The sequence below is a fragment of the Peromyscus californicus genome, unplaced genomic scaffold, assembly GCF_007827085.1.
Source record: "Peromyscus californicus insignis strain IS unplaced genomic scaffold, ASM782708v3 Scaffold_16__1_contigs__length_79575227, whole genome shotgun sequence".
NCBI classification, from domain to species: domain Eukaryota; kingdom Metazoa; phylum Chordata; class Mammalia; order Rodentia; family Cricetidae; genus Peromyscus; species Peromyscus californicus.
The window spans coordinates 77232897-77256329 of NW_026294458.1; the positions used below are offsets into that span (position 1 = coordinate 77232897).

The following is a 23433-nucleotide window of genomic DNA, read 5'->3' on the forward strand; positions in this document are numbered from 1 at the left end:
CATATGACTAGATATATACACTGTAATTGTGGAATAGTAATTATGTTCAACAACAATTTCATCAATGGGATTATAAAAAGTTAAATACCATCAATTACTATAAAAATAATTACTAAGAAGTGATTATAAAATTAACAATGATCTAAAAGCCAACAACAGAAAGTTGATATCCCTGGGAAATAAGTTTTCCTCAGAAGAACAAATCCAATTACTAACTCATGAAATTTACTTTTAAATGTAGCAGTTGTTAACTTCAAGAAAAGGGAGCAAAATTCAAGATCACTTTCCTTTTTTTCCAATGCAGGCTTCATACCACACAGCAGTATGTACCTAAATCTCTACCTACATTATCATAAAAATAGATTATACTGTTTTGTAAGCTTTTATAACTTTTAGTTCATAATTATTAATGAAGTTGTAATTGGACTAAAGAGAAAGTTCAACAGTTAAGAGCACTTGCTGCTCTTGCAGAGGACTAGAATTCAATTCCAGCATCCACATCTGGAAACAACCACCTTTAAGTACAGCTCCAGGAGATGAAACTCCCTCCTTCTGACCTCCAAGGAAACCTGCATACACATGGACACACAGGCAGGCATATACACACAGACACATGAATAAAATAAAAATGAAGCTTAGAAAAAAATAGTTCCGTAACTCATGCATTTAAAAAGTGTTTGTCACACAAATAAAAAACCGGTATCTAGTTAACATAATTTCTAATACACACACACACACAGAGCTTGGTATATCACCTCATGCCTGACTACCCAACATCTACCCAAAGACATATAACAAGCACCAAACAAGAAGTCACGTTCTCCAGCACCCAAATCTCATGTAGCAACCATCAGCAACCTGCACCTCTCACTTAGGCTGGTTACTATGGGCTAAGTTCTTCACAGTATTCTGAAAGGGGTGCTCGACCAACCTGTAAAATCGATTGACAAGTCTCATTCGAATCGTGTAAAGGTCAGTTGGATAAGCCACCACTGTGCAGTACTTTGGATATGTACACAGATCCACCGGGCCTGCAAAAGCTGCAGCTATATCTGTAAGAGAAGACCGAATTGTAAGCTTTGAAACAGTAAGCTCATTACCTACAGGTGATATTTAACTAGAAAATCATTCCTAAGAGAATGCTCCATTTAACATGACAAACCAAGAGGAACTAAATGCTAAGAACAGAACCTAAATTATACATTTGAAGTTCTTTATGGGAAACTTAAAAATGAAACTCACCGAGGTTTAAAAGTTGATCTATGCCACTGATGATGCGTTCACACTCCTCATCTCTTGATTTCTGGCCCCATTCACCTTCCTGTGGCTTGTAGAGCAATTTCTCTAGCTCATCTGAAGTGACGGAGATACTTGCTCCCAACTCTTCTGGTGGATCAACTATGAATTCCATTTTAGAAAAAATTAAAGGAAAGAGGGGGGGAAATCAACCTCTAACATGTAATGTACATACACAAGTTCAACTGAAAAAGATCCTATCTATCTCTACAGGAACAAAAAGATCTCAACTTTTCAACATTCTAAGTTATTCACTAGACTACAAAATTGTTGGAACTGAGATGTAAGAACAAATTATGATCTTGATAAAGTCTGAACAGAGATCATCTTCATGGCTTCAGTCTATTCTTTCAAAATATAAAGTTCCAGGTACCACTTTTAAAAACAACAACAACAAAAAAAAAAAACCTGGGGCTAGAGAGATGGCTCAGCAGTTAAGAGCACTGGCTGCTCTTCCAGAGGTTCTGGGTTCAATTCCCAGCAATCACATGGTGGCTCACAACCATCAATACTGAGACCTGCTGCCCTTTTCAGCCATGTGGGCATACATACAGGCAGATCACTGTATACACAATAAATAAATAAATCTTTAAAGAAACAAAACCAAAAACTGAACCAGGGGGTGGTGGCATGCACCTTTAATCCTAGTGCTCAGGAGGTGAGAGCAGGCAGATCTCTGAGTTCAAGGCCAGTCTGGTCTACAGAGCAAGTTCCAGCACAGCCAGGGCTGTCCAGGAAATAAAAAAATAAAAGAAAATAAAAAAATTAAAAATTTTTTTTAAAAAAAGAAAAAGCCTAACAAGGTAATCTTGACCCAGAAGTTTCTGAAAGCAAATTGCAACAGATAATTTAAAGTCCAAAAAGTGATTTTTAAAAGCTCAAACCATGATTTTTTTTTTTTGGGGGGGGGTCCACGTGCACAGCCCAATTGGTAGAGCCCACTCAGCATACAGGAAGCTCTGGGTTTTATCCCCAGCACCTCATAATGCCAGGTGTGATGATGTGCACCTCTAATGCCAGCATTCATGAGGGGAAGCAAGAGGTCAGAAGCCAGAGGCCATCACAAACACAGAGCAACTTCTAGACCAGCCTGGGCTACATAACACACACACACACACACACACACACACACACACACACACACACACACACACACACACACACACGACAAAAATGGATAAAATAATCCCTGCAGCATAAAGGGCTGATTCCTTTATGTGAGAGAAGCACATCAATGGGATAGAGACTGAAGGTGGGGTGGGACAAGACAGAATATGAGAATCCAAAATATTTATTCTCATTAGTATGAGTTTGAAAACACAGACTAAGAAGTACCATCCAGCCAGATGTGGTATGATATATATGCCTTTAATCCCAGCCCTCAGGAGACAGAAGCGGGAAGAACCTCAGAGTTCAAGACCAGCCTGGTATACATAGTAGGTTCTAGGACAGACAGGGCATACATCATGTTTTTTAGGGTACTATACTTAGGGTACTATTCCAGTGGGACGGGAGGGGAGGGGAGAAAGGCTGGCCACAGATTTAAAATTCAACTCTAAACTCTAGCATGTACAACTTTAGACAAGTTAGATAAGTCTTTAGCTTTAAGCTTCTCCTTTGTAAAGGAGCCACCAGGGTAAGAGGGACCGAGCTGATCAGGAGACTGATCAGCTGGAGAAGACACGGCTTACTTCTTGCCAACTTTACATATAGCACAATGTCCCTTCTGACCAGTAGACACCACTGTAAGTTACTAAACTCAAAAGAATAGCAAAAGGAAGCCAGTTACTGGCGATTTCACATTATTAAAAATGGTGAGGTTTTGGAAAGACAGGTATCTTTTTTAAGCTATGCAATTATTAATGATAAAGTAGTGAAAAAATGTCAACAGCAGCTATTCTGCACTGCTCCTGAAGCAGAGCAGGGAAGGAACACTTCAATACAGCCTTCAAGATGGCCAAACGTAGGGACAGGAAACATCAGCAAACCTGACCAGAGTGCCAGGTAACACCAGGTCCTCACACAAGCAGCAGCAAAACTGCCAGTGCTGGAGAAGGGACGGCATTTCAAACAACCACAGAGACAGCAGCGAGGGGCAGGCAGTGCATCTGCTCCTTCTGTGGGTGAGCAGGACAAAAGTGGGCCATGTGTGAGAGCTGAGCTGCTAAGACACCTACAATAAATACGGACTCCAAGACCTCCAACAGGACAAACCGGTATCAAACTACTTTGTTCTAGCAAAGCTCTGAGACTGTGGTAACTTCAGGACATTTATCAACAAACACAAACATGTCCTACTATATACGTAAGCAAGAGAGAAACCTGGGAAGACCAATATTTCCAAAACTTATGATAAATATATACCATTGTCAGGAATTGGTTCCATGTCCCATGGGCTAAGTTTTTCAGTTTCAGTATTGTCCCACCTGTTTAACGAAGAACAAGAAGCACTAGTTAACTTTTCCCAAAAACAAACTGTACAGAATAGCAAGACATTACAAAAGAAATATGAAAATTAGCCTCACTGCAGGAATTACATCTCCAACATTAACATTAAAAAACTGAGAAAGGCAAGGTAGTGGTGACACACACATTTAATCCCAGCACTTAGGAGGCAGAGGCAGGCAGATCTCAAGTTCAAGGACCAGTCTGATCTAATACCAAGTTCCAGGATAGCTAGGACAACATAAACAGACCCTCTATCAAAACACAAAAAAAAATAAGAAAACAAACAAAAAACAAAAAGAGAGTGCAAAAGCTTAGGCAAGGGGCTGACAGGATGGCTCAGTGGTTAGAGACACTGGCTCCTCTTCAAGGACGAAGGCTCGATTCCCAGCTCCCACAGGGCAGCTCACCACTATGGGCCACTCCAATTTCAAAGAAGCTGATGCCCTCTTCTGGCCTCCAAGGGGGTACCAGGCATGTGTATAATGCATGCCAGCAAAATACCCACATACATCAAAATAAATAATTTAAAAAAACAAAATGAAATTGTAAGGTTTATGCAAACATCAGAACTGCTATGCAACCTGTCCTCAGAATGAGGGGAGAACACACAGACAGCCTGACTGTAGATTTTATTACCCCAGAGCCAGCTAGTGGGAAAGGTGAAGGTTTTTCTAAATACTAATGACACAGTATCAATGCTGAGCTGTGACTCAGGAATATTAGACAGGAGCAAACAACAGGTGGGTTTCAGGTCTCAGAGACATTACAGAGGTCACTGGACTTAAATCATGTTCGTCACATGGTGATCTGAAACAGTAAACAATTTCTCTCTGTATACAAACCTAACAACATAACACTGGAAATGGCTGTCAGGATACTGTGGTTGATATGGCTCTTGACTCAATACAGTTCCAAACCACCAAGCATCATCAATAATAGATCGAAATCTGTCACCTATAAGAGAAATGATCGAGTCTGAGGTATGCATTTGCTAACATTATGTGTATCTTTTACCTATGAAATACATAATACAAAGAACAGAGATCAAGCACCAAGTTTGAGAAAATTCAAAATCCTCAGGATTGTGGGTATATCACAGTGGGTCCTAAGGCCCTGTGCTCAACCAACATGTAAGGAAAGAGAGCAACTAGTTCTCTACTGTATGAAACTAAAATACTCTTGAGAAATGTATGAAATAGTCAAAAAATTTGCAGTAAAATTATACCATCTATGATTAGTCTTATGATCACAGTTGTTACTACAAAATATAACAACATAAAAGTGTGTTCTAAGTCTTTAAAAGTCACATGAGCAACAGGGTCTGGGGCCAGTGAAGTGGGTTAGTGGATAAAGGCACTTGCCACCACGCCTAATTGCCTGCTTGAGTTCAATCTCCAGGGACCCTTAGGACAGAAGGAAGAGCACAGCCTTCCAAAAGTTCTGACCTTCACATAAGGCTCGTGGTATGCTCTCACCAACACATGCATGCTTAAATGACAAAATAAATAAATTTTAAAAGAAAAAGTTAAATGTTAGGTCTGAAAATACTTAAAAGCATTAAAAATGTATTATTTAAAAGAACTACATAGTCACTAATCAATCCTACTGTCTTACAATAATTCAATAGGAAAAAGCAGATCTTTGTAAAGGGCTTTTTTTTTTTTTTTGGTTTTTCGAGACAGGGTTTCTCTGTGTAGTTTTGCGCCTTTCCTGGGACTCACTTGGCAGCCCAGGCTGGCCTCGAACTCACAGAGATCCGCCTGGCTCTGCCTCCCGAGTGCTGGGATTAAAGGCGTGCGCCACCACCGCCCGGCTTGTAAAGGGCTTTTGCAGAGGGCTCCTCTACAAATCAGTCCAAGGGTAGAATGGGTCTGTGGCCTAGCATGACCCCCTCACCCACACACACAGTTACTAAATATTAAAATTTTAACTTGCAGTAGTGGTTCTAGACTATAAGGATTTAAACGTATCGTACAACAACCGTGCAATCTGACTTGACTTCAGTGGATACTAGCCATTTCGTCTATGCTTTGTACATACAGCATTTTCTCAATCACACAGCATCCATCTATCTGACCCTTCTGTGAGTTCCTGGTCTACAGTATTCCAGGCCAGCCAGGGGCCACAGTGAGAGCCTGTCTCAAAAAATAACTTTTTAAAATAAATAATAGGATAATGGAACAGTTGATTGAATGAGATCAATCAACTTGCTCTATACACATGGACTGCAAAACAAAACCAGTAGATTACAAAGGAAAACAAACAATAAAATGAGTTTTGAAAGATTTTTTTTGTTTTAATAAAATTTATTAATTTTACAGAAAAGTGAGCAAAATGTACAGAGAATTCTTTTTTATTTGAGAAATTTTTATTCAGTTTACATACCAACCACAGATCCCCCTCATTCCTCCCCCCACTCCCCCCCATCCACTCTTCCCAAAGGCTAAGGCCTCCCAGGGGGTGTCAGCAGAGCCTGGTACATTCAGTTGAGGTAAGACCAAGGCCTTGCTCCCAAGGATGAGCAAGGAGTCCGACCACAGGTAATGGGCTCCAAAAAGCCAGCTCATTCACCAGGGACAGATCCTGATCCCACTGCCAGGGGCCCCTCAAACAGTCTAAGCTACATAACTGTCTCCTGTATGCAGAGGGCCTAGTCTGGTCCCGTGCAGGCTCCACAGCCGTCGGTCTACAGTTCGTGAGAAGTTTTGAAGATTTTTAAATTTTCATTACTACTGTATATGTGTGTGTTGGGGGCAGGGTGTCCCAAGTGGGGGTCAGAGGACAATTTCCAGGAGTCACTCTCTCCCAGGACTGGCCTCTAGCTGTCACACTACAATACAGAGGGAGCACCTTTATCCACTCAGCCATCTTGCTCATCCAAATGCTTCTATTTCTTCTTGTTTTCCACATTTTTTTAAGGGGTTGGGTGGGGAGCACCGACACTCAACCCCATGCCCGGTGGAAAGAAGGGCATCAAATCCCTCGGAGACAGAAGTGCAGGCAGTTATGAGCTGCCTGACATGGGTGCTTAGAACTGAACTCTGTTCCTCTTCCAAAGGAATAAGTATCCTTAATGAGCCATCTTTCCAGCCTATCTATTTCTAAAGTTTCCTCAAGAAGTGTCACTTCGCCGGGCGGTGGTGGCGCACGCCTTTAATCCCAGCACTCGGGAGGCAGAGCCAGGCGGATCTCTGTGAGTTCGAGGCCAGCCTGGGCTACCAAGTGAGTCCCAGGAAGGGTGCAAAGCTACACAGAGAAACCCTGTCTCGAAAAACCAAAAAAAAAAAAAAAAAAAAAAGTGTCACTTCACTTTGTTTTCAGAACTAAAACAGTACTGCGGCACACATTTTTTTCCTATGTTTTTTGAGACAGGTTTTCTGTGTAGGTCTGGACGTCGAAGAACTCACTCTGGAGACCAGTCTGGCCATGAACTCAGAGATCTGTTTGCCTCTGTCTCCAGAGCAATGGTATTAAAAGCGTGCACAACCAATTCCCAGGCCTGTAATTATTTTTAACCATGAGATTGTTTTAAATCAGTGGTTCTCAACCTTCCTAATGATGTGACCCTTTAAAACACAGTTCCTCATGTTGTGTTGAATCCCAACCATAAAATTATTTTTGGTGTTACTTCGTAACTGTAATTTTGCTACTGTTAAGAATTGTGAAGTGGGGCTGGAGAGACGGCTCACAGGTTAAGAGCACTGGCTGTTCTTCCAGAGGTCCTGAATTCAATTCCCAGCAACCACATGGTGGCTCACAACCATCTATAATGAGATCTGGTGCCCTCTTCTGGCCTACAGGCATATGTGCAGGCAGAACACGGTATACATAATAAATAAATCTTTAAAAAAAGGAACAACAACAACAAAAAACCAAACCCACAAATCTGTGATTTCCAAACATGCACACCATAAGCAGAAGCAATACTGTAGGGCTAAAAAGTCTACATGGAATAGGTACTAATTAGCACAAATACTAAGCCAATATATTTAAAAGTCACTTATGCGTCTAGGGATTGTTTGTATAACCATAATTATAAGTGCTACAAAGAGCAGTTCAATGGTTTTTAAGACTATATACAATTCAATAAGGACAGACTTACAAGGCTGCCAGTTTCTCTGTCTTGCTTCATCATAAAATTGACGTAACACAAGAAAATCGATAACATCTGGCATATCATGATATCTAAAAGAAAATTAAAAATCACCTCAGTGGAAAGCAACGATGCTCAAAAGGCACAGGCATTCTGTCATTTCAAGCTCCTGTGTCCACATGCACACAAGGGTAGAGTGCAGAGGACAACCTTGAATGTTGTCCAAATGCCACCCACCTACTCTTCTGACAGGCTCTGTCACTGGTCTGCAGCTCACCAAGCAGGTTGGACTCACTGACCAGTGAGCACCAACGCGTCCACCTGTCTCTTTCTGCCCAGCATGGTGGAACTCACGACTTTCCAGCTGAGCCATCTTATTTATAGAAGGTAAAAGGGGACTAGAGATGGCTCCGTTAGTAAAAGTACTTTCAGGGCACTGTAAGGACCTGAGTTCTGACTGCCAGTATCCACACATAAGCCAGGGGTGTCATGTGCCTCTAATCCAAACGCTGGGAAGGCAGAGACACAATGGTTCCTAGAGGGCCCTGACTGGCCAGCCTAACGAAATGGTGAGGTCCAGGTTTAGTGAGGACCCTGTCTTCTTTTTCTGTCTCCAAACAGCACAAGTGCAGTTTGCACTCAACTTGAATTGCACATCGAATACTCCCATGTAACAAATCTCTCCCAGAGGCTCCAATCCTCTGCCTGTGTGACATCATCAAAGCCATCCAAGCAGCAGACTCCCTTGCCTAACTGCTTCCTGGCAGACCTGTCCACAGGGCTTAAGATGCATGATGAAGCTACAGGGGAAGGCCTACTGATCAGCAAGATGTAAAAATCTGCACCTAAGTAATTCCACAGAAATATAATAAAATACATACCTAATGGAGAAAGATTTATCTGTAAGTCTGCCAGTTGCTGGATCTATAAATGCTAGTTTGAGGCAACAGAGTGTAGGTGGTCCAACCTCGTATCTTATTCCAACTATTTTGACCAATTCTTGATCCTGTAACAGACATTTATTTAGAAATTTTATTTTTATTTGTTAACTTCAATTGAGCACTACTGTAATTCTCCATGTCCGACTGCTAGAGCAGCCAGCACCGAATCTGAGGCCCAGAAACGTCAGTGTAATCTGCCACTGACTGCAATCACCCTTCCCACACTCCAGAGGACAGACATCTCACAGACGCCGCAGTCAGTGTACTCACTAGAAATCTAAGGAATTTTGGTGTGGCTCGGGATCAGCACAAGATAACCAGTTAATAATCTCACATTTTCTTCACCTACACATGTCACTTTCTTTTGCATTTACTGTGTGTTTGTGTACATGCATGTGCCATGGCACCCATGTCAAGGTCAAAGCAGTATGTACATGAGTGGGTTCTCTCATCCCAGCATATGGGACATGGGGACCAAACTTAGATGCTCGAGCTTGCAGTGAACTCTCTCACCCACTGAACCGTGGATCTGTCTCCTCCACGTTCTACTGTAACTATGCACTAGACTCCAACATTGACCTACCCTGAGATCCATTTTTCTCCATGGCTCCTTATTAGGGTTCAGTTCATAAATGTTATTTCTTCTGACAGCTTCAATGTAAGCTTCATGACCCTGACGAAAGTAGATCACCTGCAAATTAAGTGTTTGTTCACTAGTAAGCCACTGAGCAGCAAGAGCTTCGCTTTCATACGCACACTCCCCAAGGTTTCTGTTCTCACCTCATCACCCATCTGAGGAACAAAAGGAGACCTGCGAAGTGTAGTGTCAGTTATCCAAACAGGAGGGTGAAACTCATACAAATGTTCTATATTCGCAAGCTCTGCTGGAGTCATCCTTCGCAAACTCTGCCAAGAGAAGACAATAAAACTTGCTAGAAAGGGGGCAACATACACTACTTAATTGAAAAACAAATACTTTACCATTCAGAGTCCTTTTCTTTGGTTCAACACAGAATATATTGCTCTTTTAAAAATTATTAAATGTGCCTGGCTCTAATCCTCCACTTACCTATAGCTTTTAAAATCACCATGGAGCTACCTAAACCCAGCCTAGGACTCCCTCCTCCCCCATGCCCTTATATTCCACTAGAGGTCTTCTAGGTACAAGCTTTTCTACTCGAGACTCCACTCTGAATAATTAGGAATCTCATTTGTGTTTTAGTATTTTGAGATAGGTTTTATGTATCCCAAATTGGCCTCCAACTCAGTACATAGCTAAGGGTGATCTTATACTTCTCATCTTCCTGCCTTCACCTCCTGAGTACTGGGGGTTACAGACATGTTAACATCACGCCTGCCCTAGGGGGTGCTAGAGATACAACTAGGGATTCAAGCATGCCAGGTAAACAAGAAACCAAATGAACAAGATCCCCAGCCCTATTGATCATCTCCTCTTGTAAGGTTTCCAAGTCTGGTGCTTTTTCAACAAAGCAGGCTCTCCATACTTCTTCTTTCCTCTTCCTGAGCTCGGCTGAGACTCAGTGACTCACTCTGCTAAGTACAATGAATCAACTGCATGCGGCTTGGGCCACAGAGGCATCAAGGTGCACTTCCCTTGCTTTACTGTTGCACACTGTTTCTGGGGAAAGTCAGACAGCATGCTGTAAGAACACTGAAGCAGCTAGCTGAAGGGAAAGGCACATGGGACAAAGAGTTAAAAGCCATATGACCAGCTGAGTGGTGGTGGCACATGCCTTTAATACCAGCAGTCTTGAGGCAGGGGCAAGAGGATCTCTGAGTTCAAAGCCAGCCTGGTCTACAGAGTGAGTTCCAGAACAGCCAAAGCTACAGAGAAACCCTGTCTTGAAAAAACAAACAAAAACCCACATGACCAAGCTTGGGCAAAAGGGGGAGCCCCAAGATGCCCTGGATGTACCCAGCTAACAGACCTATGACTCAGGAAGAACCTACATTCCTGACCCACCAAAGTAAGAAATGAGAAATACCCATTCTTATACCTAAGTGACAGGGAATGTGTTACACAGGAAGAGAAAACAAAAACAAAGATCGACATCTTTTAATAATGACATTGGCATAAGACAGTACCTACCAGGCACAAACAAAAGAATAAAACATTACTATAGTCATAAGAAAATATGAAGACAGAAAATATGAAGACAGAAGGCAGTGGTGGCGCACACCTTTAATCTTAGCACTCGAGAGATAGAAAGCACATCTCTAAGTCTGAGGCCAGCCAGGACTACACAGAGAAACAGTCTAAAAAAGAAAACAAAAACAAAAAACAAACACCACCACCACACAATAAGAGGCAGGAGATGTCTACAACCTCTGGAGTTTATATTCCTGGTAGCAAAGTCAAGTTCAGCTCGAAGCTACATATTAACACTGCTCAGAACAAAGGAAACCTTACCTCTTCCAACACATTTCTCTTTACTCCTTTGCAATAGACACAAGACATCAACAATTATAAAAAAGGAAAACCTTAAAAATATTTGTTTTCAAAAATAAAATGCAAGAAGAGTTGAACTAAAGACAAGAGCCAGGCTGGAGAAGGATAGCAATGGAGAACTGTTAAACGATTATAAAGTTTAACAAGCAAGACTCTGTAGAGGGTGAAATCTGCAAAGTCAGGGAGGGTACTTAGTGCACCATTACACGCTTCACTGAAGATCAGTGCAGAGAATTTACCTCGGTGTGAAGTTTGAGGGCCTGGGTTCAATCCCAGCACCAACAGAGACAAGAAATGCAAACAAACAAACAAAAAAAAAAAAAAAACAGAAAAGAAACAAAACAAACCTAGATGCGGAAACACCACTGCCTAAAAGCAGAGGCCCATTATTTTTAAAGGTTTATTTTTCTTACCTCCCTTCTAGGCTTGCTTTCTTTCTTTCTTTTCCGCCTTCTTTTTGGAGGAGATATGTTCTCCGTCGACATCTCATCCTCTGAACTACTGCAGAATCGGGTTACTCGACGGCGACAGGACATCCTTAAAGGAGGCTGCAAGTTGATTCCTGTGTCAGCTGTCCAATCAGAGTATCGAGATGAAGAGTCACTGCAAGAACAGAAGGTTTTAAATTGCACAGGACCATAATGTAAGCAAACAGTTTACAGTAGAACCGAGGGAGTGAGGAGAGAGCATGGAGAGAAGAAAATGAAAAGCCCAGGTTTCACTTGAACATTCTGCTCACACTACCAGCAAAGACCAACAGACCACATATCACAACAAAGATGGACAAAGAAATCTTCACCAGAGCTAAAGCAACGGCTCCACCAGATGCTCTTCAGGACTAGGGTTCAATTCCCAACACCTATATAGTGGCTCACAATGTCAGGAACTTTGGTTCCAGGGGATCTAATGCCATCTGGCCTCCTTAGGTAATAGACACACACACACACACAATACACAGACATACATTAAGGGAAAACACTCATACGGAAGGGAGGGGAGGGGAGGGGAGGGGAGGGGAGGGGAGGGGAGAAGGATTCATTCACCAACAATGAGAAGAAGGAAAGCACATGGAATGTTGTTTAACAGCAACCCAAGCTAACTCCTGAAGGAGCTTCTTATTTTTTGTGGACCTGGGGATTGAACCCATGGCCTTGGGTGTGCCAGACATTAGTTTACCATCAGAGATACATCTCCAGTCCTTTTCTTTCTTTTGTCAAGTACCCTCTAAAGGAGAACCGATGAAGTGATAACTTCCTCAGAATGCAAAGCACAGTTACTAAAAATCATTACAGAGGACCCTAAGAGCTCCAGCACCTCCAAGATACTGGTGGGTACTGATTCATAAACTCTACCTTGCAGCACAAACCACCAATGGAAACATCAAGTGAACCCAAGGGAAGCAACTCAATCACAAAAACAAAGAAAGAGATAGACTCCCCTGACAGGCTAGCAATGAGGCAACGGTTAGTGAGTCAGAGCAAAGGAGGCTGTAACAGAAGCTCTCAACCCACAGTGAAGCTTCACCACACAGCAAGGGGTGAGGGCTTTGCTGCATCTCTCGAGTGCTTCACAACATACTCAGTTTTGTTTTTTGAGACAGGGTTTCTCTGTGTAGTCCTGGCTGTCCTGGATCTCGCTCTGTAGGCCAGGCTGGCCTCAAAGTCACAGAGATCCACCTGTTTCTACCTCCCAAGTACTGGGATTAAAGGCTTGTGCTACCACCACCCAGCTATAAATATTTTTATGTCATGGATGCTCCACAACTCAAAGAAAATTCTTAAAAGAATAAAATAGGGTTGGAGAGATAGCTCAGAGGTTAAGAGCACTGGCTGCTCTTCCAGAGGTCCTGAGTTCAATTCCCAGCAACCACATGGTGGCTCACAACCATCTGGTAATGAGATCTGGTGCCCTCTTCTGGTGTGTAGGCATATATGCAGGAAGAACACTGTATACATAATAAATAAACAAATCTTTAAAAAAAAAGAATAAAATAATGCACATTCTTGTGCTCTAAGACACTACTCAGATCCCAGTCACAATAGAGCAAAGGAGACAAGAAATGAGGCAGGGTACCACAGAAAGAGACAACAAAGGTGGGATGATCTGTGTACTATGGATAGGGGGAAGCTTCTGGGCATGGCTAACGGATTTGTGTGGAGGAAAACAACATGAGAAAAACGGAGGTTTAAAATCATACTGAAACCTGAATCCTATTTAAAGACATTTTAAAACATAATAAATAGATAAGATTGCACATAGACTTGAAATACTCATTTTAAATGTGCTTTACCATGTACTCTTTATCAGGTGCTTAGTGTGCATTACTACACATGGTAAAGCATTCCAGGGCATCCTGTACAGTGCAGAGCTAGTCCAGTATTATTCTTCTGGAAACTTGTTTCACGAACAGCAGTTCCAATCCTAGGCAGTGACTACATTGATCTTAGGAGACAGAGACAGATACCTTGAACTCTCACTGTCACTCTCACTTCTTCTGTCACTTTTCCATTCATCATCTTCTGAAGAACAGGAACCTTCACTCTGATCACAGGAAGTCTCCTAGGTGTGAAGGAAAACAAACATTTGATCCCATAGGCTACGAGTCATAAAACTGCTGAATCATCCCAACAAGACTAGTACACCTAAGAAACTCAAATCATTAGTAGAAACGTAACTAGATAAAACTTAAAAAGCAAACCATGTTCAATAAACCAATGAAGGGCTTTTGAGAGGTTTTGTAGTTCAGGCTGGCCTCCAACTCACTGTGCAGCAGAGAATGGCTTTGAATTTCTGACACTCCTGGGATCACGGGTGGGCATCGCCAGGCATGGCTTCCATTTATTATTTTATGTGCATTGGTGCTTTGCCAAGGGTGTCAGGGTCCCCTGGAACTGGAGTCACAGACTGTTGTGAGCTGCCATGTGGGTGCTGGGAATTGAACCTGGGTCTTTTGGAAGAGCAGTCAGTGCTCTTAACCCCTGAGCCATCTCTCCAGCCCCAGGCCTGGCTTCTAAATCTTTACTTTTATCAAGCCATTTCAACAGTTCTTCACGTACACTGAATGCAAGTTTTTTCTCAAGTATTTTTCCCACTTGTGATTTTGTCTTTTCATCTCATAAGTTATCTTTTCTGGAGCAATTTTGAAATTGCAATTTAGTCAAAGTTATCAATTTGAAGACTGCATGTAAACTAACATTGCAGTCTCTGAAAACACTTAAATTCGATCTTCAGCTTCTACAAATTTTAAACTCTTTTTTTGTATTTACATTCAGTTTCTGACTCATTTTGAGCTGTTTTTTCCCTTCTCTCCACAGACAGGAAGGACCTCAGCCTGAAGGATCAGCAATACAGGCATGTACCACCAGACCCAGACTGAGTGAACTCATGTGAAAGACTAGTTACAGAGTGGTTTTGTGGGGTGTGGATGCCCAGCTATTACATGAGTACTCACTTAAGCACTGAGTTGTCTTTGCTGGACATCAGCAGACCACAGATCTGTTTGGGATCATGTTGCTTCCCTGATTGTTAGAGGAATTCTGTCATCGGTAAGATAGCCCATTGTAAGGAGCAGCTTGGCCCAGAGAGCAGAGTTTTTATTAAAGGGGACGTGACCAGAATACCCAAATAAAAACCGGGGTGGGGCGAAAAACTCCTATGACTTCCTATGCACTTACGCAAGCCCACCCTGAGCCAGAAGCCTGAAAAGGCAAAAAAATCTAATAAGAAAGCCTGATATACGGTAGGCATGAGAGCTCACGCCTTCGACCCCAGCCCTCGGGAGGCAGAGGCAGGTAGATCTCTGTGAGTTTGAAGTTTGAGGTCAGCTTGGTCTGGTCTGTTACAAAAAGCAATTCTGTCTTGAAAAAACAAACAAAAAAAAAAGCTGACATTCTAAATGAGGTACAGACATGATTATGACCCACAGTTTACCTTACCTAAGTGACATAGGAACTGGAGAGAAGTAATAGATACTTTAAACTATTCAGAAGGGCTGATGAAGTTTATCAAAAATGACCTCAAATCATGAAGGGTTAAAAATACATGAACAAAGTACTATAAATACAAGTGAAAAATACTCAAAAGTTACAACAGAATAGCAGCAGACATCACATAGAGGAAGCTCTACTTGAATGAGTTATTAACTAGATTCTCACAACAGCTTAGAGACAGGCTAGGATGAAGACAGGACAGAAGCACAGACAGACGAAGAAATCTGATGTGGAAACTGTGCTCTAGCTCCTGCTGCCTGCCTGCATTATGAGTATGCCAACTCTAACTGCAGTGCAGTAAGTCCAGTGCCCTCGTCTGGTTTTCACAAGCTCCTCTGCCTCCACAAGGCAGGCACTTGGTACACAAAGGCACACGCACATAGAGGCAAACACACATAAAGGAAATCTTAGAAAGTCTTCTCAAATTGGGGGGGGGGGGGGGGGGGCGCTGGTAAAGTGCTCTCGTCACACGCATGAAGCCTTGAGCTGGAGCCCCAGCACCACATACAGTGAGCACAGTGGCACAGACCTGAGATCCCAGCACTTGGGAGACAGAGGCAGGAGGACTATAGGAGGGCAAGGCCATCCTCTTAGCTATACAGCAAATTCAGGACAAGAGAGAGACAGAGAGACAGAGACAGACAGAGAGAGGAGCTAGTTTCTGAAAAGAAAACTTCAACTATTTCTATGTAATCATTAAAAGTCGAGCAGTAGGATTAGACAGACCTCTTACATGCACCATAACAAGGGATAAAACAGAAATCAGTAAACAACACTTCAAATTTTATTTATTTACTTATTTATTTGGCTTTTCTTTGAGACAGGGTTTCACTGTGTAGTCCTGACTGTCCTGGAACTCACTCTATAGACCAGGCTGGCCTTGAACTCAGAGATCTGCCTGCCTCTGCCCCTCAAGTGCTGGGATTAAAAGGTAACCACGATATTTCCTCAAATTTTAAACCTTCATGTTCCAGGGATACTACTAAAGGTATGCAAAGACTACCCTACCCACAAATGCAGGAATGATTCTCAAGTAATATATCTGATGAAGGACATTCCTGGAATGTGTAAATAACACAGACAGCAGTAAAACAAATTTGAAACAGGCTATAAATTAGATGCTCTCCAAAGATTTAAAACACTCTCTAAGTGAAGAAAAGGACCTTTAACTTTCTAGAGATTAGACAGATGAAAATAGAAAGCACAACATGCCACCCTCTAGCCACCAGAGAGCGTAAGTAAAAGTGGACAGTGTAGGGTATACAGATGCAGAGCTTGAGCACATAACCAAGGATGGAATGTCAAGGGGTTTAGGCCTAAGCCCTCAGAGAGAACTGCAGATGAATGTCAATGATGGACATACAAACAGCTGTAAAGCATGGATAACTCAAATATCCATCAGCTGAGAAGTAAAGAAACAAAATAAGGTCTACAGCCATACACTACTATGTTCCCAATATATGTTTTATGCATGAAAGTACTATGTTACATGTTAAAAAGCAGAAAAACCAGTAACCCAGAATACCTAAATGCAGAAACAGGAAAACAACAGATAATGTAGTGCAGGTTGGAGAAAATGGATACATGGTACTTTAATGGTAAAAATGTTTAGATATTCTTTTATTACATGTGCATATGGTATGTGATTTTGATAAAACTAAAAATCTCAGTCAGGCAGTAGGGCAGTGGTGTTTTTTAATCCCAGCACTCTGGAGGCAGAAGCAGGTAGATCTCTGTGAGTTTGACAAAGCCTGGTCTACAGAATAAGTTCCAGGACAGCCAGAGCTACACAGAGAAACCCTGTCTCGAAAAACAAAACAACAAAAAAGACAAAAAAAAAATCTCAGGCAGGCATGGTGGCAGGTGCTTGTCATCTCAGCATGCAGAAGGATGAAGTCAAGGATGGTAAGGCCAGCCTGGAAACACATCAGGAACCTATCTCAAACTTCACGATAGAAACACAGAACAGAAAGCCAGATCAAAGGCTGTCCTGTCATCTCAGACACCTGGGAGGGAGCTGCCTGAGCTCAGGGACTCGAGGCAGCCTCCAAGGCACAGCAAAGCAGGTTTCCTTTCTCTGACAGCCGTCCAAGGGTAAAACCAAACATGAGAAGTGTCATTTCATCTACGGGTCATTGTCACATAAACGTGAATTACATTCAAAATAAAGAATTCACTCAGGCTGGGCAGTGGTGCTCACACCTTTAATCCCAGCACTGGAGACGCAGAGGCAGATGGATTTCTGTGAGTTCAAGGGCGGCTTGGTCTACAAAGCTAGTTCCAGGATAGCCAGGACTACACAAAGAAACCCTGTCTTGAACGGGGTGGGGGTGGGGGGTGTTAATTCAAGACCAGCGAAGTCTAAGGGGAAAATAGTGCACTTGTTGTCAGGCCTGATGACCTGAGTTGGATCCCCAGAACCCACATGTTCTAAGCAGAGCACGACCTGCTACAAGTTACAATCTGACTTCCACAAACACACCATGGCATGCTTATACCTACATCTATACACAAAATAAATGTTAAAAAATTATATTGTTTAAAGAAAAAAAAAAAAAACCCAGCAGATTTAGGACAAACTCAGCAGAATCTGTTGGCACAGGCCTGCAAGCCACACCATGCCTAGGAAGACTCTCCTGAAGATTAAAGGGTTTTAGAAGTGCTACTTGCCATTCCTAGACCTACCACGTCTACCATGTCTAGGGTCAATACCGAACCCCAGAACACAAGCACATGTGTATACACAACAGTTAGACAAACCCATGTAAGACAATCTTCATGAAGGCCTTCTACTCACATGTCTAACCGAGCCTGAAGATTCATTGCCAGAGGATAATTCACCCCGGCCAGCATTTCTTCTACCATAATTTGCATATTTACGCCTACAAGTCCGTTGTCTAGACTGGGGCACCAAAACCACTGAATCTGACTGAAACAAAGAAACATGAGCATTATCAACAAAATGGGCACTGTATGGCATTAACTATAAATGGTTTTGAAGGAGACAAAGATTAGAAACAATTTTGTCAAATTTTATCCCGAGTTGTTATTTTTTACTTTTAGTTCCTTAGAGCACTTTAAAAAACCACGTAGCTCACCTTTTTCATAACTACCTTGTAAGTTACCATGTCACCATTAATGGCATAAAGCTACCATGAACAGAGTTTCACAGGCTGGGATGTGACTGTTGGTAAATGCTCACCTAGCAAGTACAAGCCGCAGTCAGGTTCAATCCCCAGGACCCCACAGACCTGGAGTGCTGGCACAGACCTACGTGGCAGCTACACAAGCTATGACAGTTGGCTCCGTCAGAAAGACAGCACACTCAGCTAAGGAAGGACAGGAAGAGATCCTGATGTACTGGTCACTAGACGTTATCAACAAGGATCCTTTAACCTACAGAACCGCGTACTAACAATGAACACGTCTATGTTGGCTTTAAACACCCAACCACAGACCTCAAGCTATCGATACTGTACTTTTAGAAAGCTACTAAAGTTTTTATAAAGAACACTGAATGTTAATTTTGTGATAGGACAATCAGGTACCTTTTGTGAAAGCTGGAAAGACTTCTTTTTCCTCCCTATTACATACAGATTTCTCTCCTCTTCGCCTCTCTCAATGCGAAAATCTTCCAAACGCCTGCGAAATAAAGTGTGTGGTGACAGAGGCTGTTGGACTGACAAACAGTAAATCACTACAGCTTTAAAAATCATTCAGTTTATTAACTTTGAAAGGACACATGGAACGATTAAACTTAGAAGAAACGTAGAGCTGGGCACAGTGCCCCTCCATCACTTGGAGGCTGAGGAAGAGCATCCCCTCAAGGCCAAGCCTCACTCAGGCTGTGGAGCTCAGGTCCTACCTGAGACACACCCCCAAAACCAACTGCCTGGAACTTGACATTTTATGTACTTTTTACTTTTGAATATTATTAAAAACAAACCTCAGTGATACCTACTTATACTAAATACAAAAATATTCATTAATTTGGAGTGGTCCTAATTAGGACTACTTCAACAGGCTATCCCATTTCAGTACTCTCCCATAATGTTCAAAGATTACACTCCTTTTCTGTAAATAAAATTAAAAGCAACATGTTTCTATACAAATCATTCAACTCCAGTTTTGTATCTCACATTAAACAAACCAGCAGTGCTGTTGCACTCCTGTGAGCGCACATAATTAACACTGCTCAGGGGATGACTTAAACAGGACGAATTGCAGGCCGGGCGGTGGTGGCGCACGCCTTTAATCCCAGCACTCGGGAGGCAGAGCCAGGTGGATCTCTGTGAGTTCGAGGCCAGCCTGGGCTACCAAGTGAGTTCCAGGAAAGGCGCAAAGCTACACAGAGAAACCCTGTCTCGAAAAACCAAAAAAAAAAAAAAAAAAAAGGACGAATTTCAAACCGAGGAGCTTGTTACCATGAGTTTAAAAATGGCATTTGTCTTTTCTGTGGAAAAGACTCGGGTCTCTTGATTCTAATTTAAACACTACTGAAACATCTGGCTTGATGTTTTTAACATCTTGATGTAGGAAAGGCTAGTGTCTTAACCATGTTGCCTATTAACAATGTAGAAGGGACGAACCCTGATTTCAAAGGAACATTTTTTAAAAAGTAAAACAATGGAGGGATGGGTTTTTTTTACTGGGTATGAGTGTCTTGCCTACACTTATGCATGTGCACCACATCTGATCCCTTGGAACTAGAGTTACAGGTGGCTGTAAGCCATCATGAGGGTGCTGGGAATCTAACCCAGGTCCTCTAAAAGAGCAGCTAGTGCTCTTAACCAATGAACCATCACTGCAGCCTGAGATTCTGTTCTTTTGAAAAATCTGAATTAAAGCAAAGCTGAAGAAAAAAGGAAAAAAAAAATTTTTTTTTCATTTTTCAAGACAGGGTTTCTCTGTGTAGCTTTGGACCTTGTCCTGATCTCGCTCTGTAGACCAGACTGGCCTCGAACTCACAGAGACCCCACCTGCCTCTGCCTCCCAAGTGCTAGGATTAAAGGTGTATGCCATCACCAGCCGGCTTGAAAACAAATTATTATTTTAAAGATCAAGGAAAATAATTTGTCCAGTTTTTCACAGATCTATGTTACAACTGCATGATTAAGAATGTTAAGAGGATGGGGCTGGAGAGATGGCTCAGAGGTTAAGAGCACTGACTGCTCTTCCAGAGGTCCTGAGTTCAATTCCCAGCAACCACATGGTGGCTCACAACCACCTATATCAAGATCTGGTGCCTTCTTCTGGCCTGCGGTCATACATGTTGTATACATAATAAACAAATCTTAAAATAAAAAAAAAAAAAAGAATGTTAAGAGGAGGGCTGGAGAGATGGCTCAGTGGGACACATGCAGGCAGAATACTGTATACATAATAAATAAATCTTAAAATAAAAAAAAAAAGAATGTTAAAAGGAGGGCTGGAGAGATGGCTCAGTGGGACACATACAGGCAGAATACTGTATACATAATAAATAAATAAATCTTAAAAAGAATATTAGGAGTGAACCTCTCCTGCCAGGCGGTGGTGGCACATGCCTCTAATCCCAGCACTCAGGAGGCAGAGCCAGGTGGATCTCTGTGAGTTTGAGGCCAGCCTGGGCTACAGAGTGAGTTCCAGGAAAGGCGCAAAGCTACACAGAGAAACCCTGTCTCGGTAAAAAAAAAAAAAAAAAAAAAAAAAAAAAAAAGAGGGAACCTCTCCTTTAAAAATGTAAACAAGAGACCCTGATCACATTATTACCTAAATCAATGAATCTAGCCACAAAACATCAATAAGTACTGACAAAATACAACTAGGTTAGATGTTATATGTGCCTTATAACATAATTTACAACAGCCTTGCAAAAAAAAAAAAAAAAAAGGTACAACATTTGAGACAGCTGGCAATTTCAATACTGACTAAATCTTTGGTTATATGAAGAACTTGCTTATGTTTAAAGGTATGGTAAGAGAAAATAATGCTTGACTTTTAGGAACACATGCTAATTACCTAAAGACTACACTATGTGTCCTTATTTCTAAATAACACTGAAGGGAAATAGGTGTCTTCAGAGATGAAACAGAGTTCACTACACAACAATGCTGGGAAATTAAATTCTGAATTCTCTCCACAATTAAACTGCTCATCCATGACTTAAATGTACCTAAGTGGTTATTCCTAAATCAAGAGGGACACAAGGTCATCTACAGATAACCACAGTACACCATTCTCCCGACAGTGAATCACGTGTCCTTCAACAGACCTGAACATGCCTGGTGGTGCCTCAGGAACCACCACTCTCCGCTTCCAAGCCTGCAGGTCACGCTCTGTGGCAATCTGACTCCGGGGAGCATTCTGATGCATCTGACGAACACCTTCAACCTGCCCACTCCGGCGGAGACCGATGTTTGGAGGAGACTGAATGTCTAAACTCAGTCTTCTAAAACCTAGGAAAAATTATCAGGAAATATTTTTCAAATATTTGAAAATTATTATTCACTTAACATACATGTGGTGGTTTGAAAGAAAATGGCCCCAAAGGGAGTGGCACTATTAGGAAGTGTGGCGTTGTTTGAGTAGGTACAGCCTTTTTGGAGGGAGTGTGTCACTGTGGGGGTGGGCTCTGAGGTCTCCTTGGCTCAAGCTATGTGCAGTGTAGCAGACATTTCACTCCTGCTGCTTGTGGATAAAGAGATAAGACTCTTATCTCCTTCTCCAACACCATGTCTGCCGCATACTGCCATGTCCCACCAAGATAATAATGGACTAAACCTCTGAAAACGTAAGCTGCCCAATTAAATGTTTTCCTTTATAAGAGTTGCCATGGTCTTGGTGTCTCTCCACAGCAATAGAAACCTAAGACAATAAAAATGGACTCCTCCTACTAGAACACATACCCCAAACCAGGAAGAGGACACAATAAAAAGAACTTGTAAGAAGAAAAATGTTAACATAACTAAAACCACAATGTAGAATACTTAACATTAACTGATAAACTTCAGTTTGAACTTTTACTTTCTGAAATTGTAAAGTATACAAAATGTATTCCATTGCATTTATATTTCAAACTATTTTGCCTTTTGGGAAAACCTTTGTTAAGGACATATGCCCCAACATCGGGACGGCTACACAAGAGCTATGCTACAGGACCAAGGCTCTCAACATTCACTTCAGGAGAGCCTGGCCTCTGTGGGCCTCACACACACACGAGGTGGTATACACACACAGCACAAACACATTCTCTTACACAGACACACAAATTAGCATAATTTAACATATTTTTCATTTAATTCCCACAAAGGGTTTAAGATGGACCAGCAGTTAGGAGTATTGGTTGTGCCCTGGGCGCAAGACCCCCAAAGAGACCACCAGAGACACGAACTTACCGAAATGCAAAAGCAAGTTTTATTGAAGCAGTTCAAGCAGCTTTGAGCATCCCGACGCAGGAGAGGTTAGAGGAGGTGGCCACCTCTCTGCAAGCTCAGGTTTTAAAGGCAAAAACCACTAGGTTACATCAGTTAGGGGTGCTAGTACGGGTACAATTCTGATTGGCTCAAGTTTTAGGGGTTTTCCAGAATATCTGTGTTGTCTTACTTTGCAGTTTTAACCAGTTGTTTGTCAAACTTTTTAGACTATCTCCAGCATTGGGACATTTTATGGTTAATCAGTTGCTACCACATGGCTCTTCAAATATCCTGACTTTGTCCTGGGACCTATGTCAGCAGCTCTGAGAATTTTGAAACTCAGGCCTGTTTCAAGCTGGGGGTAAGCGGCTTTGCTTGAAATGGGGGTGCTTTGGCTCTTCACATTTAATGTTCATCCAGAGGAGCTGAGCTCTGTTCCCAGCACCCATGTCAGGTGGCTCAGACTGCCTTGAACTCTAGCTCTAGGTAACCCTCTTCTGGTCCCCACAAAAGGCAAACACTCAAACAGACAAGCGCGCGCGCGCGCGCACGCGCACACACACACACACACACACACGCACACACACATGAATAAGAATAAAAATAAATTGGGCTGGAGAGATGGCTCAGTGGTTAAGAGCACTTGACTCTTCTTATAAAGAACCTAAAATTCAGATCCCAGCACCACATCAGGCAGCTCAGAACTACCTGTACCTCCACAGCCCTCTTTTGGCCTCCACAAGTATTCACACACATGCATGTAGTGGGAGCTGTTTGAGCCATACCCTGAAGCACTGCCCCT

At 42.2% G+C, this 23433-nt stretch overlaps 1 protein-coding gene across 1 annotated transcript in view; it reads right to left on the bottom strand.

The window, feature by feature from the left end:
• Positions 1 to 23433, bottom strand: part of Brwd1 (bromodomain and WD repeat domain containing 1) — a 94955-nt gene that overhangs the window by 26242 nt on the left and 45280 nt on the right. Inside the window, exons 19-31 of the mRNA XM_052741297.1 lie at positions 21491 to 21674; positions 18786 to 18879; positions 18035 to 18166; positions 13713 to 13807; positions 11662 to 11851; positions 9559 to 9684; positions 9362 to 9469; positions 8719 to 8843; positions 7847 to 7929; positions 4587 to 4698; positions 3661 to 3722; positions 1243 to 1398; positions 932 to 1052 (exon numbers count right to left, since the gene is read on the bottom strand). Of these exons, the coding sequence (XP_052597257.1) occupies positions 932 to 1052; positions 1243 to 1398; positions 3661 to 3722; positions 4587 to 4698; positions 7847 to 7929; positions 8719 to 8843; positions 9362 to 9469; positions 9559 to 9684; positions 11662 to 11851; positions 13713 to 13807; positions 18035 to 18166; positions 18786 to 18879; positions 21491 to 21674 (1588 nt within the window). The remainder of the gene's footprint in view (positions 1 to 931; positions 1053 to 1242; positions 1399 to 3660; positions 3723 to 4586; positions 4699 to 7846; positions 7930 to 8718; positions 8844 to 9361; positions 9470 to 9558; positions 9685 to 11661; positions 11852 to 13712; positions 13808 to 18034; positions 18167 to 18785; positions 18880 to 21490; positions 21675 to 23433) is intronic.